Raw genomic sequence first — 14,601 nt, 5'->3', positions numbered from 1 at the left:
GGCAATTAGAGGAGAGGAACAATTTTGACTATAAAAAAAAAAACACTGGCCAGGCTTGGTGGCTCATGCCTGTAATCCCAGCACTTTGTGGGGCCAAGGTGGGTGCATCACTTGAAGCCAAGAAATTGAGACCAGCCTGGCCAACATGGCAAAACCCTGTCTCTACTAAAAATACAAACATTAGCCAGGCGTGGTGGCACTTGCCTGTAATCCCAGCTATTGGGGAGGCTGAGGCACGAGAATCGCTTGAACGTCGGAGGCAGAGGTTGCAGTGAGCTAAGATCAGGCCACTGCACTCCAGCCTAGGCGACAGAGTGAGACTCTGTCTCAAACAAACAAACAAATAAAAAGTATTATTTATTTTTTTTATTTCAATGTTTTTTAATATTGCTGTAAATGCTCTTTAATTATAGAATACACAAAATTATCGCACATTCTCTATTTTCTTTTCTAAGTAGCCCTTATAAATTAAGTTTTTAATGGCTGTTTAATTTTCCATTTTGTGTATATAGCTTAATTTGCTGAATCATTTTCCAAGTGTTGAGCACAAGTCATTTATCCTTTTTTTTTCTTGCAAAGAACACTTCAATGAACATGTCACATTGCTGAATCTTTCCTTAAGTTAGAATCTCTCAAGTGAGATTACTTAGTCAGTGTATGACCTTTTAATGACTCTTTATCATAATTTAGCATTCATTAGTACATCTTCCCTACAGGAACTCTTACTGTGGAGTTCTCATGGTGATTCTCTATTTCCCTCAGTTTTTCAGTATTTTATTAATTGGAATTCTTCTGTAAGGAAGAGTTTTCTTTTCTCCCCCATTTTGCATTTAAAGCAGCCCCCCCAACTTATCCACCATTTTATTTTCTGCAGTTTCAGTCACCCAAGGTCAACCCTGGTCCTAAAACAGATGAGTATAATACAGTTCGATATTTTGAGAGGGAGAGAAAGAGATCACAGTCACATAATTGTTATCACAGTATATTGTTATAATTACTCTTTTTATCACTAGTTATTTTATTAATCTCTTACTGTACCTAATTTATAAATTAAACTTTATCATAGGTATATATGTATGTACAGGAAATATCATAGTGTATATAGGGGTCAATACTATCTGCAGTTTCAGGCACTCACTGGGGGTCTTGGAATGTATCCCCCACAGATAAAGGGGAACTATTGTATCCAGTCACTTATTTGTATCAGTATGGGTTTATGGACAATTACTTTATTCTTTGGATTATAATCCAGTCCTACGGTTATTTATGCTGTTACCCAGACTGTTCCCTTACTAGCTGTCAAGAGCTCTTTTCAGTTGGCTTCTGTGCTCTTCAGGAGCTCCCATCCTTATTTTTAATTCTTGAGCAATTCCATATTTTTTGGCACCACAATGTGCTCCAGGTTCACCTTCTATTTGCCCTTGCCCAGTCCTGGCATCAACCACTTCTTCAAGAAGAACCTGGCTTCTTGTATTATAGAATGGTATTTAGAAACCAAGATTTGGGTTTGAAGTGTGTTCATAGCCACTGTGGTGACACTGATTTTAGCTCTCCCAGCAGACAGGGCAGATAAACATACGTTGTATATATTAACCCATACATACACACATATTTATGTTGTTTCATTATCTGCCTATTGATCTGTGTGTGTGAAAGCATTTGTGCATGGATTAGTATACAAATATAAAAATGTACGTACTTTTAAGTGTAAGTTACCTGATATCTGATATCTCCAACTCCAACCCAGCACCACAGGATTCATTCTAGCCTTAAGCTTTTATTTGTAACTTCTTTTTCTGATGGTAAGAAACCTGGTTCTCATTATCCACAAGGTATTTAGAGACCAGCCTGGCCAACATGGCGAACCAGCCCTCGTATACATGTAAAATAGTTTCAGATTGCTAACCCATAACTCTGTGAGAAATGTTGCAACTAAAGTACAGTGTTTGTATAAAGTTCTTTTTGTCTTTAGCCTCTCAGTATCCAGTCAACACATCATTCTCTAAAGTTCCTTAGGTCAGCTCCTTTATTTCCTACCCCTGTCAGCATGGCTGTATCATTAATTTGGAGTGCAGCTAGAGTCATTTGTCAGTCTATAGTCCATCTTGGGTTTCCCCAGTGTTCTGGTGTGGGTGTGGGTATGGGTGGGTTTAATTTGTATAGAGTAAAATGTACTCCTGGTGGTATGTAGTTTGGTAGATTTTGGCAAATTTATATCACAGAGCGGTTCGATCACTTAAAAATTTCCCTCGTGTTGCCCTTTAGTAGTAAAATCATTCTCTAGTCACCAGTCCCCAGCCCTTGGAAACCCTTGATCTGTTTACCATCCCTGTAGCTTTGCCTTTTCCAAAATGCTGTATAAATGGATCATACAATATGCAGTCTTTTGAGTTTGGTTTCTTTCACTTAGCAAAATGCCCTTATGGTCCTTCCAAGTTACTGTGTAATTGATAGTTTGTCCCTTTTTTTTTTTTTTTTTTTTTTTGAGACAGAGTCTCGCTCTGTCGCCAAGGCTGGAATGCAGTGGCACGATCTGGGCTCATTGCAAGCTCCGCCTCCTGGGTTCACGCCATTCTCCTGCCTCAGCCTCCTGAGTAGCTGGGACTACAGGCGCCTGCCACCATGCCCAACTAATTTTTTTTGTATTTTTGTATTTTTTAGTAGAGACGGGTTTCACCATGTTAGCCAGGATGGTCTCGATCTCCTGACCTCGTGATCCGCCCACCTCAGTGTCCCAAAGTGCTGGGATTACAGGCATGAGCCACCATGCCCAGTCAGTTTGTCCCTTTTTATTGCTGAGTTGTATTATTGTATGGATATGGATGCATGGTTAATTTGTTTATCCATTCAACTGCTGAAGGACATCTGGGTTGTTTTCTGATTGTGGAGATTATGACTGGTATGTTCTAGCTATAAAATTTTGTATATTGAGTCCAGGTGCGGTGGCCCACGCCTGTAATCCCAGCACTTTGGGAGGCCAAGGCGGGCAGATCACGAAGTCAGGAGATCGAGACGATCCTGGCTAATAACATGGTGAAACCCCATCTCTACTAAACGTACAAAAAATTAGCCAGGCGTGGTGGCATGCACCTATAGTCCCAGCTACTCGGGAGGCTGAGGCAGGAGAATTGCTTGAAACTGGGAGGGCGGAGGTTGCAGTGAGCCGAGATCACACCACTGCACTCCAGCCTTGGAGACAAAGCAAGACTCTGTCTCAAAAAAAAAAAAAAATGTACATACTGGCTTTCGTGTGAGTATAATTTTTCCATTCACTTTGGTAAGTATCTAAAAGTGGATTTGCTTGGTCATATGTTTAGTTTTATGATAAACTTCCTATCTATGAGCATGGAATGTTTTTCCATTTGTTTGTGTCATCTCTGATTTTTTTCAGCAGTATTTTGTAAGATCTTTTGGCTCCCAGGTTAGCTGTATTCCTAGATATTATATTCTTTTTGTGGTGTTTTGAAAGGGACCACATTATTGACTTGACTCTCAGTTTAGACATTGTCAGTGTATAGAAATGCTACTGGTTTTTCTACATTGATTTTGCATCCTGAAACTTTGCTGAAGTTGTTTATCAGTTCTAAGAGCCTTTGGGCAGAGACTGTGGGATTTTTCTAGGCATAAGAACCATGTCTTCTGGCCAGGCGTGGTGGCTCACGCCTGTAATCCCAGCACTTTGGGAGGCCGAGGCGGGTGGATCACGAGGTCAGGAGTTCAAGACCAGCCTGGCCAACATAGTGAAACCTTGTCTCTACTAGAAATATGAAAAATTAGCTGGGCATGGTGGCAGGAGCCTGTCATCCCAGCTACTTGGGAGGCTGAGGCAGGAGAATCACTTGAACCCGGGAGGCGGACGTTGGAGTGAGCTGAGATTGCGCCATTGCACTCCAGCCCAGGCGACAGTGCGAGACTCCATCTAAAAAAATAGTAATAATAAAATTTTTAAAAAAAAAAGTTTTACTCTTTAAAAGGCCTTGGTAATAAAATGAAAAGGCAAGCCACAGACTGGAAGAAACTGTTTGGAAAACATATATCTGACAAAAGACATATATAAGATATACAAAGAATTCTTACAACTCAATAGTAAGAACACAACCCAGTTTTTAAACATGGGCAAAAGACTTGAAGACACGTCACCAGAAAAGATGTACAGATGGAAAAAACATGAAAAGATGCTCAACATCATATGCCCTGAGGGAAATACAAATCCAGATTGCAAGGAGATACCGCTTCACAGACACTGGGAGGATTAACATGAACAAGGCTGGTGGTACCAGGTGCTGGGGAGGTTGTGGAGCAGCAGGACCTCATACATTGTGGGGAGTGAGGAAGGGAATGGAGAGCAGGTTCTTGAGCAGTTGAACGCATGCCCCTACCCTGTGTATCTGATACAGCATCATCCCACTCCTCGGTATTTATCCAGGACAAATGAAAGCACATGTCCATATAAAGACCTGTACATGGATGTTCACTGAAGCTTTATGTGAGAAGCCGGAAACTGGGAACAACCCAAATGTCCATCAGCAGGTGAATAGATAACAAATTGCCTTATAGCTGCACTGTGGAACACGGGTCAGCAATAGAAGGAATGAATTCCTGTCACATGCAGCAAAACATGGGTGCATTTCAAAATAATCATGCTAAGTGGGAAAGACCAGATAAAAAGAAGACATACCGCATGGTTCCATTTATATGAAATTCTAGAAAAGGCAAAAAGCAGATAAAGGTTGCCTGGGGAAGGAGAGGGTGTTGAGGGAGGAGTGAGGAGAGGCAGAAGAGAAAGAGATCAACGGTCATCATATTGATGGTGGTCATGGTTTCACAGATGTGTGTCAAAACTTTGACTGTACACTTGAAATATGTGTGGCTTTTTTATGACAATTATACATCAATAAAGTTGTTAAAAAAAAAAAAGTAAATAGTAATACAAAGAAAAGAAAACAAAGAGTCTTGCATTTGGCAGTGTCACAGGCGCCTCTGCTGGCTGATTCAGGGCCGGGCGGGGTGGCGGCCAGACCCTGGGAGCAGTGTCCAGAACTTCTGATTCCAGAATCACGGCCCACTACACATTTCCCGAAAAGCTCCTCATAACAAAAGCTAAACCTAGAAGTAAAACATATCATCCTAAACAATCTTTGGTTGAGTTCACACACACAAAAGAAATTCCCAGGACAAAAAAAGAAGGAAGAGTTCAAAAAGTATGGAATTCAGTGGGAGGTAGAACCCCAGAGAGAGCAGTGATCACAGAAACACTCATGAGCCACACGCTGGTTAAAAGTGACGAAAGCAGGGCCTGTCGGGGGGTGGGGGCAGGGGAGGGATAGCATTAGGAGAAATACCTAATGTAGGTGACGGGTTGATGGGTGCAGCAAACCACCATGGTACGTGATTACCTATGTAACAAACCTGCACATTCTGCACATGTACCCCAGAACTTAAGGTATAATAATAAAAAAAAGTGCCTGAAAGATTCAATTTGGAAAGTCCAGCTATATGTTGGTTATGAAAAGCACACCTAAGGAACATTGAAAGATTGAAAATAAAAGGATGGAAAAAAGACATGGTTGGCAAATACTAACCAAAAGAATGCTGGTGTGGGTATATTAATATCAGAGGATGGCCTTTAAAGGAAAAGTCTTTCTTAGGGATAAGAAAGTAAAAAAGCCTTTATTACCACTGGTAATAAAGGAGCCACTCATAGGAAGATGTAACAATTCTGAACTTGTTTATGCACCTGCTCACATAAGGCTGAACTGTAACAGAATTAAAAGAGGAAACTGACAAATCCACTAGGACAGTGGGAGGTTTCCACATGCTTCTCCTAATCACAGAGGAAAAACTAGTAAGACTTCCGAGGATTTAAACAGTCAACAAGGCTGATCTAATGAGCCCTTGTTAACGCTGCACCGACCCATTAGAGAATGCACTATCCTTTCAAACGCCCATGGGACATCTCCAAAGTAGGACCTTGTACTATGTCATAAAGCCAGTTTCAACTAACTTCAAAAAATCAGTATCACACAGACGACTCTTTGATGACAGTGTCATTAAATAGAAATCAGAAACAGATAACTAACACTTCTAATAAGTCACAGGTCAAAAAGGAAATTATAATGAGCTTATTTTAAAAATTAGGATTGCCAAGATAATGGACATACCACAGATTAAAACTAGTGGTTTTTAGAAGGGACACTGTGTCCTCACATACTAATATTCTCTAAAAAGTGAATGACACATAGGAAAGTGTGCAGATTAAATGTAAACTGTGTTATTGAGGAGTTTGCAGAGGGCAGAGGAGAGGTGGGGAGAGGCTAGCTCCACTGAAGGTTTCGGCCAACGTCGGGGCAGCGGGCAGGGAAGCGGTGAGGTCAGGAGGAGGAGGTGGGATGTGGGGCCTGCCGGTCAACACCATCCTCCCCTCCTGATGGGCTGGTAGTCAGCAGTTCACCCTGCTGTGGAACACTCACTGCAGCTGTTTCTTACAGGAGACAGGCTCAGCATCTTGCCCTAAAGCCTCATCTAGTTATAGAATAAGACAGTTGGGAAGTGCCAGGCCTGTGGCAAAATGGAGCCTGCCTGCTTCAGACTTTCAAATTTAACCCACTCCCACCCCTGTAAAAACCCTGAGCCTCCGCAGAAAGAATACTTGTTTGGTCTAGATTCCAGCCCCAGGCCATTCCCAGGACATAACCCTGGACTTACATCACTTTATGCTGAGAAATTATTTGGGGATCGCTCCTGAATCAACTCAGGAAGAAAGTCTTTATAAGATTAGAATCCAATATTCAATCAAATCAAATGTTGTTTTTGATGTACTCATTGAATTTCAGTATCTGTACACTGCAATCAGTCAAACCTGCTCTTCCAGTGCAGCTGCGCAGACTACACCAGCTTTGTTACCTGGAAGAGTCATCTTAGATTTTTTTTCCCCCAAAGGCTTTTGTTTTCATTGAGACTGAGGGAGGCCTCTTGCCAAAATAACCTGGAACTCAGACAAAGGCTGGACCCCTCCCCCCAGCAAGACGCCAGCCCCTGCCTCACAGGTAGTGCCCTGGGCAGCGATGCTGGGCAGGGAGGGCAGAAACGAGCCCACTGGCATTCTAGTCACCAGGGTCCTGATCGTTAGTCATTTGGAACTTGGGACTTGGGATTCTCTGTGTCTGCTCATGTAAGCAATGATGCCTGCGTGAGTCTGGAAGGTGACATCAAGCTATGTCAATGCTGAGAGGATGGCTCCAGTGTCCCTTAGATCAGTTCTTGGTGTCTAAGACGGGTTGGTGAGATGAGGGGCTGCAAGCGCCCTGCAGGGCAGGCGTCACTGAGCTGAGCACCCTGCCCGGCCTTCGCAGCCTTCTCAGTTCACTGGTTAATGACAGCAACCACTTGCAGTTGCACGGTTCTCTGTGCTTGTCTGGGCGTGCTCATGTCCATGTCTCACTGGTCCTCTCCTTGCCGTGGGAGGTAGGCACGCTGAAGGCGTCTGGCCCTGCCGTACAGTCAGGGCGCCTGGCCCCACGGAGGCAGCGGCCGGAGACGGTTCCTGCAGCAGACCCCTGGTTCCTTCACTTCTCTCCTCTGGGACGTCCTGTAACAACCACACAGCCCTCCTTCCCAAATGGTTTGGTTTTTAATGTTTGCTTTTCTATTCCGAACGCCTTCTGCTTTGCAACTTACTTGAAACTGCAGGATCATGTTATTCCTCATGTTCTACCCTGCACCTTAAGAGCTTTACACAGCACTGGCTTTGGGTGTGTGTTTGTTTTCCTTCTCTCAGTTAAGAATTAAAAGCAGTTTTACTTTGAGAAAGCTCTTATGACAAATCCTGGGAAACCATGCCTGGGAGGGGCCGGTGAGGTGAATGGCTTCAGTACAAAGCTTGTGTCAAGGAGCCTTCGTGAGCAATGGGGCTGAGTGCTTGGCCAGCTCTGGGCCTGGGGGAGCTTTGGGGAGTTTGAGCATCGACTGCTGTGCACAGCAGTTTGTCAGAGTTCAAGTCAGTGTATGTACTGAGACACGCTACAGCCATGATGCCTAAGGGAAGGAAGCCACACCCAAAAGAACATTCAATAGTCCCCCCTTATCCAAAGTTTCAGTTACCTGAGGTCTACTTCAGTCAGAAAATAGGTGAGTACAGTGCAATAAGATATTTTGAGAGAGAGAGAGACCACTTCACATAACTTTTGTTACAGTCTATTGTTATAATTGTTCTATTTTGTTAATATTGTTAATTTTTTACTGTGCCTAATTTGTAGCTTACACTTTGTCATAGGTATGCATGTATAGGAAGAAACAATATATATAGGGTTCAGTACTGGGGGGGAGTGGTTCAGGCATCGGCTGGGGGTCTTGGAACATATCCCCTGTGGATAAGGGTGGCTACTGTATAATTTGTTTATCTGAAACTCCAGAAAAGACAAAGCAAGACTGTGTGGCAGAAAGCAGGTCATTGTGGGGTTGGAGGGAAGCAGGGATTGACCGGGGAGGGGCAGGGCCTTTTTGGGGAAATGGAAACAGTCTAGATTTTTATCATGGTGGTAGTTACAGGAATGTACGCAGTTTTCAAATATCATAGATCTGTGCATTTTAAATGGATGCTTGAAAATGTATATCTCAATAAGTAGTTTAAGAAATGTGTAACGAGAGAAGGAAATACTTGCACAGTTCTGTATTTTTCTTCTGGTCTTCAAAGCTTTATAACATCCCAAAATGTGTTTGCAACTTCGATCATTCTCATTTTTGTTGTTGCTGTACTTTTTGTGTTTTGTTTTGTTTTGTTTTGTTTTGTTTGCTCTAGCAAACCAAACTCAGAAAACACTTCTTAAATGCAAGGGCATTGATTTTAAACCAGTTGGTTACATAAGAACAAACAATGCAAACATATTGATTTGTTCCTTCTTGCTGAAAATGTTAGGCAGAGATATGCTTTTCGCCATGACTCATGCAACATTTTTATACTTATGTAAACGCACATGTGCGTTGGTCCGGTTCTGATTTTTAATGGGGTTGTTTTAAGGATGTGCTACCTTTTCTCCCTACTGATTGGGTTTGGCTTCATCACTTGTTTTCCATGTTGATAAAAGGCAGCCCTTCATACTTACCTCCCTTCCTAGGGGTACATGGGGAACTAATGAGCCATTTCTGAGCCTTCCTCCTTCTGGCAAAGGCAGGCACGGTGTAAACATGTGCACAGATGTCCTCAGGCCTTATCTCTGTCTCCTCTCTTCTTGCCCTCCCAGACTCCAGAGCCAGGTGCACACCTGCCAGGTGAAGGTGAGATTGAAGATAACCAGCTCCCCACATCCCCTGCAGAACAAGTGGAGCAGGGATGGAACCAGCAAACAGACCGCGATGATTCTGAAACGCTGTCCCAGCAGAGTGAAAGTGGATCAGACACAAAAACTGACCCCTTTGAAAGTGCCTCTGACACAGAGTCCTTGTCTGGGGACCTCCCGAGGGGAGTCTTCCACCCTCTAAGAGGTACTCCCGTAGATATAGAAGCACCTTGGGAATACCCTGATGTCTCAGCAACTGGACCCCCTCAGGAGCAGCATTTGACCAGTGTTCCTGGGCTTCATGCAAAGGAAGAACTCGATTTGTCCCCTAGCTTAAAGGATGACTCTTGCAAAAATGGGTGGCGAGCCTTTGCCACAGTTGCTGGAGAACAGGAGGCAGGACACCTCTGGGACTGCGCGACCAGCCTGGAGCGAGAGTCTTTGCTGGCAGGGGTTCCCCGACACACAGGGTGCTGCTTACAGAGGGCCACAGACAGCAGTGGTCCCGAGCCAGTACAGGGGGTGGCTGTTCAAGACCTCAGAGGGCTCTCCAGTGTTTCTCTTCAGAAATCCAGGTCTGAGAGCTATCTGGGCATCCCAATGGTCTGGCCCTTCCTTCTGTGGTGCTGTGAACTGGGTCGGAGTTGGCCACATATCCACAACAGGGCCAGGGCACCGGTGCTACCTAGCAGAGGCCCACTGGACAACACAGCCCCTCTGGGGACCAGGACAAAGAAGGAAAGTACTCTAGGCCCTGCAGGGGACACAGAATTGCTCTGGTCCCAGCCCCACTCGGATGTCCCCTGCCAGCCTCCTTTGAGGACATCTTGCCTCCTACGCACCAACCGTCACCATAGTGCCCCAGAAACTACTGGTGACAAGAACAGGGCATCCCCCAGACTCAACTGTGGGCACATGAGGGCACTGGTCAGGGCCCATTCCATAGCAGGGTTTTCACCAGAGTGCCCCGAGGATCCCGTGGGACAGAATGTTGTGAAGTCTGGGACCCATGTGAAGGAAGGGGCCAAAAATGAACGAGATCCAAGAATACAAAACATCCCTTCCCCTGTACCCACCCAGCTGTCTGGCCCGATTCCTGCTTTTCAGAGTGGGGCTCCCCATCTGCAGGGTCCCTGCAAGCCCGGTGGGTTTCGCTTGCAAAGGGCCTCTCAGGACACTCCTTCTGCAGGTCTCCTGGGGGAAAACCAGTTAAGACAGGATTCCAGGTCATGTCTGGTGGCTTCATGCCTCACCTCAGAGTTAGTGAAGCTCAGTGCAGAGGAAGTGCCTGAGCCTGCTGAGTGCAAGTCAGAGCAAAGCCCAGAAAGCAGAACCCAGGAACCCCAAGGCACCCAACTCGCACCAAGAGCTGCTGATGAGAGAGAGACACAGGAGCACCTCTGGGGCATTTCTGTCCAGGCAGGAAACCAAACCAGTAATTACACATCAAAGTATGTGCTCAGCGAGGAAAGCAAGTCACCTACCAGGGCCAAGTTCCCACGGCAGCCTAGCAGTGAGGGGACCCAGGTGTGGAGTGGAGACTTGATGGGCTGCTCGGAAGTGAGTGACAGTTCAGATGCCCCTGAGACCACCCAGAAATCAAGCGCAATAGACACTTCAAAGGCAGCGGAAGAAGGCATGGTTCTAGACCCCAACTACAGGGAACAGGCTTTGCAAGGTCTTTCAGAATTCAAGGCAGCCACGGTGTCTCACTGCGGCCCCGGGGCTGAGGAGGGTGAACAGGGGCCTGGGGGTGCCGGGGGCCGGCAGCTGGAGCCCAAAGTAGGCGGCGAGGCCTCGAGGGGCAGGGGCGCCCTCATCATTGTAGCTGTGGAGCAGAAAGGTCTTCAGGCCAGCAGGAGCAATGCGGGGCCTGTTCCAGAAACACTGCCCCGTGACTTTCCTAAGGAAAGACCAGAATTTCCCTTGAGCACTGGCGAGACCCCCTGTGAGTCTCCCACTAGGGGGAAAACAGCCGGTAATGAGTGTGAGTTGCCAGCAGCCCCCATACAGGGAGCTGGCGATGGGGCTCTTCAGCGGGTGGCCCAGGCCGCAGAGCTTGGGAGAGTGCTGGTCCCCCAAGCTGCTTCGGAAGAGACGCCGAGCACAGAGGAGCCCCCGGGAGAGACACTGCGTGGGGAGAGCCGGAGCTCCGGGTCAGGGGAGGGCGGCCCGGAAGAGGCCCCCGAAGGCGGTGCTGCAGCAGCCCGGGGCCAGCGCCCCCGCGTCCCCGCCTTGGAGCCGCCCCAGCCGCCACGCGGGCTCCGCAAGGGCGCGCAGGAGCCTGGGAAGCGCCCGACGTTTTCCAAGGTGACCTCCTTCAGGAAGGGCAGGCCCTTGGCCGCTGAGAGCCCAGGAGGGGTTCCGGCCCCGACCACCGAGGGTCGCCGCTGGGGCTCTTCAGGCCCCGAGGGGCTCCCCAGGGAGAATCCGCCCGCTGCGGCCCGTCGGGACGCACCGCCTCTGCACCACGGGGACGCCAGCGCCTGGCCCGAGTTTGTCCCGCAGGCTGCAGGCGACAGGACTGCAGGGCCGGCAGGAGCGGAGCACACGGGGACCTCAGGGGATCTTGGTAGCCGAGGGCCTTCCTCTGAGAGCTGCAACGCAAAGAGACTCAAAACAACGGAGAAAAAACTCAGGGCAAGGTTGGCCTTGGCTCATAAGACCTTTTCAAACTTTATTGAGTCAATAGTTCTAGAGAAAGAGAACACCCATGAACGTTCCCCAGGTTCTCCCAAGGGCGAGAAGGAGAAGAGCAGGCTGCGCCAGGGTTCCTGGCGGGCGTTTCTGAAAAGCAAAGATGCCGGAAGCCCCAAAAAGCCCACCCTAGTGAGTCTGCCTCTAGGACCCGAAATTCTTTCCCCCGCAGAGACCGACAGCCACTGTGAGGAATGGGCGGAGGACAAAGAGGGCTATGTTTTTAGCGATCACTGGGCACCCCCACTTGCCTCCACACCTTTGTCCTCCAGTTTAGTTTCTCCAGAACACAGGAGGAAAAGTGAACCGACCATCAAGTGCACAGCCGCCCAGGAAGGCGGTAGGTACCTTCCTTCAGGTATCTTTCCGGAAAAGTCCTGGCTGGCGTCCCCCGGCAGCCCTCGGGCCCAGCAGGCTGGAATCGCGCACACCCTGCCTTCCAGCTCTGTCTGCTGCCTGGCATATGAAAACCCCGGGACGCCCTGCAGACCCACGAGCCCCAAGCCCCTGAGTCCCAGGCCTAGTGCTCAGCGGATGGGTCTCCACTACCCCGGGAGGGGTAGCGCCATCTCCATGGTTTCTCTTGGAAGCTACAGCTACGTGGACAGCAGTTCAGGGGACCCTGAAAGACCCAAGATTCCCAAGGGCCAGACCAGTTTCCTGCTTTCTCTGCAGACGCTAAACCAAGATGAGCAGAAGGAAGAGAGCAGGGAAGGAGGCCAGGGTCCGCGCGGCTTGGGCACAGTGCCCTGGCTCAGGGACCTTCCTGGGAGTGAGGTGAGTATCTGAATCGCACCAAGCCTTTCCTGACCTCTTCAGGCAAGAGAAGGAGGGGAGCAGGCGGGAATCTTCCTGAGGGGAGAGGTAAAATAGGAAGGCCAGGCCAAAATTGCCCCCGTTACACTCCCAGCCCCCCACCCCCACCCCCAGTGAACACAGCGGGTGACCAACTTCTTGAACGTTACCAAGCTAACAAGCCAGAATTGGCATTTCATGATCATTTCGTGTTTTTCTTTAATTTCAAGCCATTTGAATTTTCTTTTGTATGAACTGCCTGCTCCCTGGGCACTGCCCATTTTCTTTTCTTTTTCTTTTTTTCTTTTTCTTTTTTTTTTTTTTGAGACGGAGTCTCGCTCTGTCGCCCAGGCTGGAGTGCAGTTGCTCCATCTCGGCCCACCGCAACCTCTGCCTCCCGGATTCAGGCAATTCTCTGCCTCAGCCTCACGAGTAGCTTGGATTACAGGCACCCGCCACCACGCCTGGCTAATTTTTGTTATTTTAGTAGAGACGGGGTTTCACCATGTTGGCCAGGCTGGTCTTGAACTCCTGACCTCGTGATCCACCCGCCTCGGCCGGCACTGCCCATTTTCTATTGAACGGTCTGTGCAGGCTTTTGTGTTAAACCTAGTTCTTCTCCACTGTGGCATTTTAAAAAATTCTTCATGTTGTCTTCTAGTACTTTAATGGCTTCTAGTTTATCGTATTTAGAATTTGATCCAGCTGGACTTACTTCGTATAAAGAGACAGGAAATGTTGGTGCTTCTGAAATGTTTAGTGCAGTAAGATGGTCTCTCCCACAAAGCGACCGCTTCTGTCCAGGATAGGTTAGCAGGGTCAGGCACAGGACGGAGCAGAGAAGGGTTGGATTTCTCATCCCAGCTGCCCTTGGAAGGAGAGAGCTTTTCTGGAAATTGCAGAGCGTGCCCTGGAGACTGCGAAAAGTAAAAAGTAAGGCTCCCTCGGCTTCTTTAGACCAAGCGATGCCTAGTCTTCCGCGCGCCCAGAGCCGGGGAGCGCAGGCCACAGCCGCCCCACGCGGTGGCCTCTCGGGCGCTCCCCTCCGCCTGCAGGCAGATGTCAGCCACACCCGGGCTCACGGGCTGCGCAGCTGGGAGGGCGGCGGATAAGGTGCTGGCAGAGCGCCTCCAGGCCAGGTGGGCTGCTAAGAGGGGCGGAGCTGGGCGAGAAGGGGTTTCCCAGCAGAGCATCCCACAAGGCCGAGTGGACAGCATACATTGAAATAGGATCACTACCAGCAGGAAATGGCTTCACCTCCTCAGTCTGTTTGTGTATCTCTACGAAGTTAAACACTAAAGGTTTTTTGTTGTTTTGGGGGGAGGGTTACTTTTTTTCGTTACTGTTACTACTGAAGTTTAAAAACAAAGCCAAACAATACAGATGTAGAAAGGAAAAGGCCTCTCCCCAAAACCGTCTAATCCCACTCCATGCAAGGAAACACTGCCCTATACTAAGGTGTCTCATCTTTCATTGTGTTCTCACACAGGGCTTATGGGGCAGTTTGGGGAGAGGGAATTACACCGCGGGGTCAGACATACACATTGCTCTGCATCTTTCTTGCTTGCTTAATACAGCAGGTAAAGCCCTCCAGCGCCTCATGTTCATGGCTCTGTTTAGAAGTTCCATAATAGTTCAGAGTATGGCCATGCTGTATTTCCTTTAACGGTTCTTCTACTGATTGGCATTGAGGTAATCTCTAGTTTGGGGTCTTTATAAATAACGCTTCAGCAGTACCCTTGAGCATGTGTCCTTAGATATTGATGCTTTTATTTATGTCTGTTGGATATAAAAGTGGGATTGCACAAAGGGCAGGGGTATTTTAATAGCTTTC

At 47.7% G+C, this 14,601-nt stretch overlaps 1 protein-coding gene across 5 annotated transcripts in view; it reads left to right on the top strand.

Moving 5' to 3' along the window:
• Positions 1–14,601, top strand: part of ARHGEF4 (Rho guanine nucleotide exchange factor 4) — a 206,915-nt gene that overhangs the window by 64,431 nt on the left and 127,883 nt on the right. For 3 of the 5 annotated variants that reach the window (XM_055109386.2, XM_055109385.1, XM_057301584.1), the window contains exon 2: positions 9,240–12,749. The exons of the other annotated variants lie outside the window; for them this stretch is intronic. In XM_055109386.2, the coding sequence (XP_054965361.1) occupies positions 9,240–12,749 (3,510 nt within the window). The remainder of the gene's footprint in view (positions 1–9,239; positions 12,750–14,601) is intronic. 5 annotated transcript variants of the gene reach the window in all.

Source organism: Pan paniscus, chromosome 13, assembly GCF_029289425.2.
Source record: "Pan paniscus chromosome 13, NHGRI_mPanPan1-v2.0_pri, whole genome shotgun sequence".
Taxonomy (NCBI): domain Eukaryota; kingdom Metazoa; phylum Chordata; class Mammalia; order Primates; family Hominidae; genus Pan; species Pan paniscus.
The sequence above is the reverse complement of the archived record's forward strand: the minus strand, read 5'-3'. Positions and strand labels throughout refer to the sequence as shown.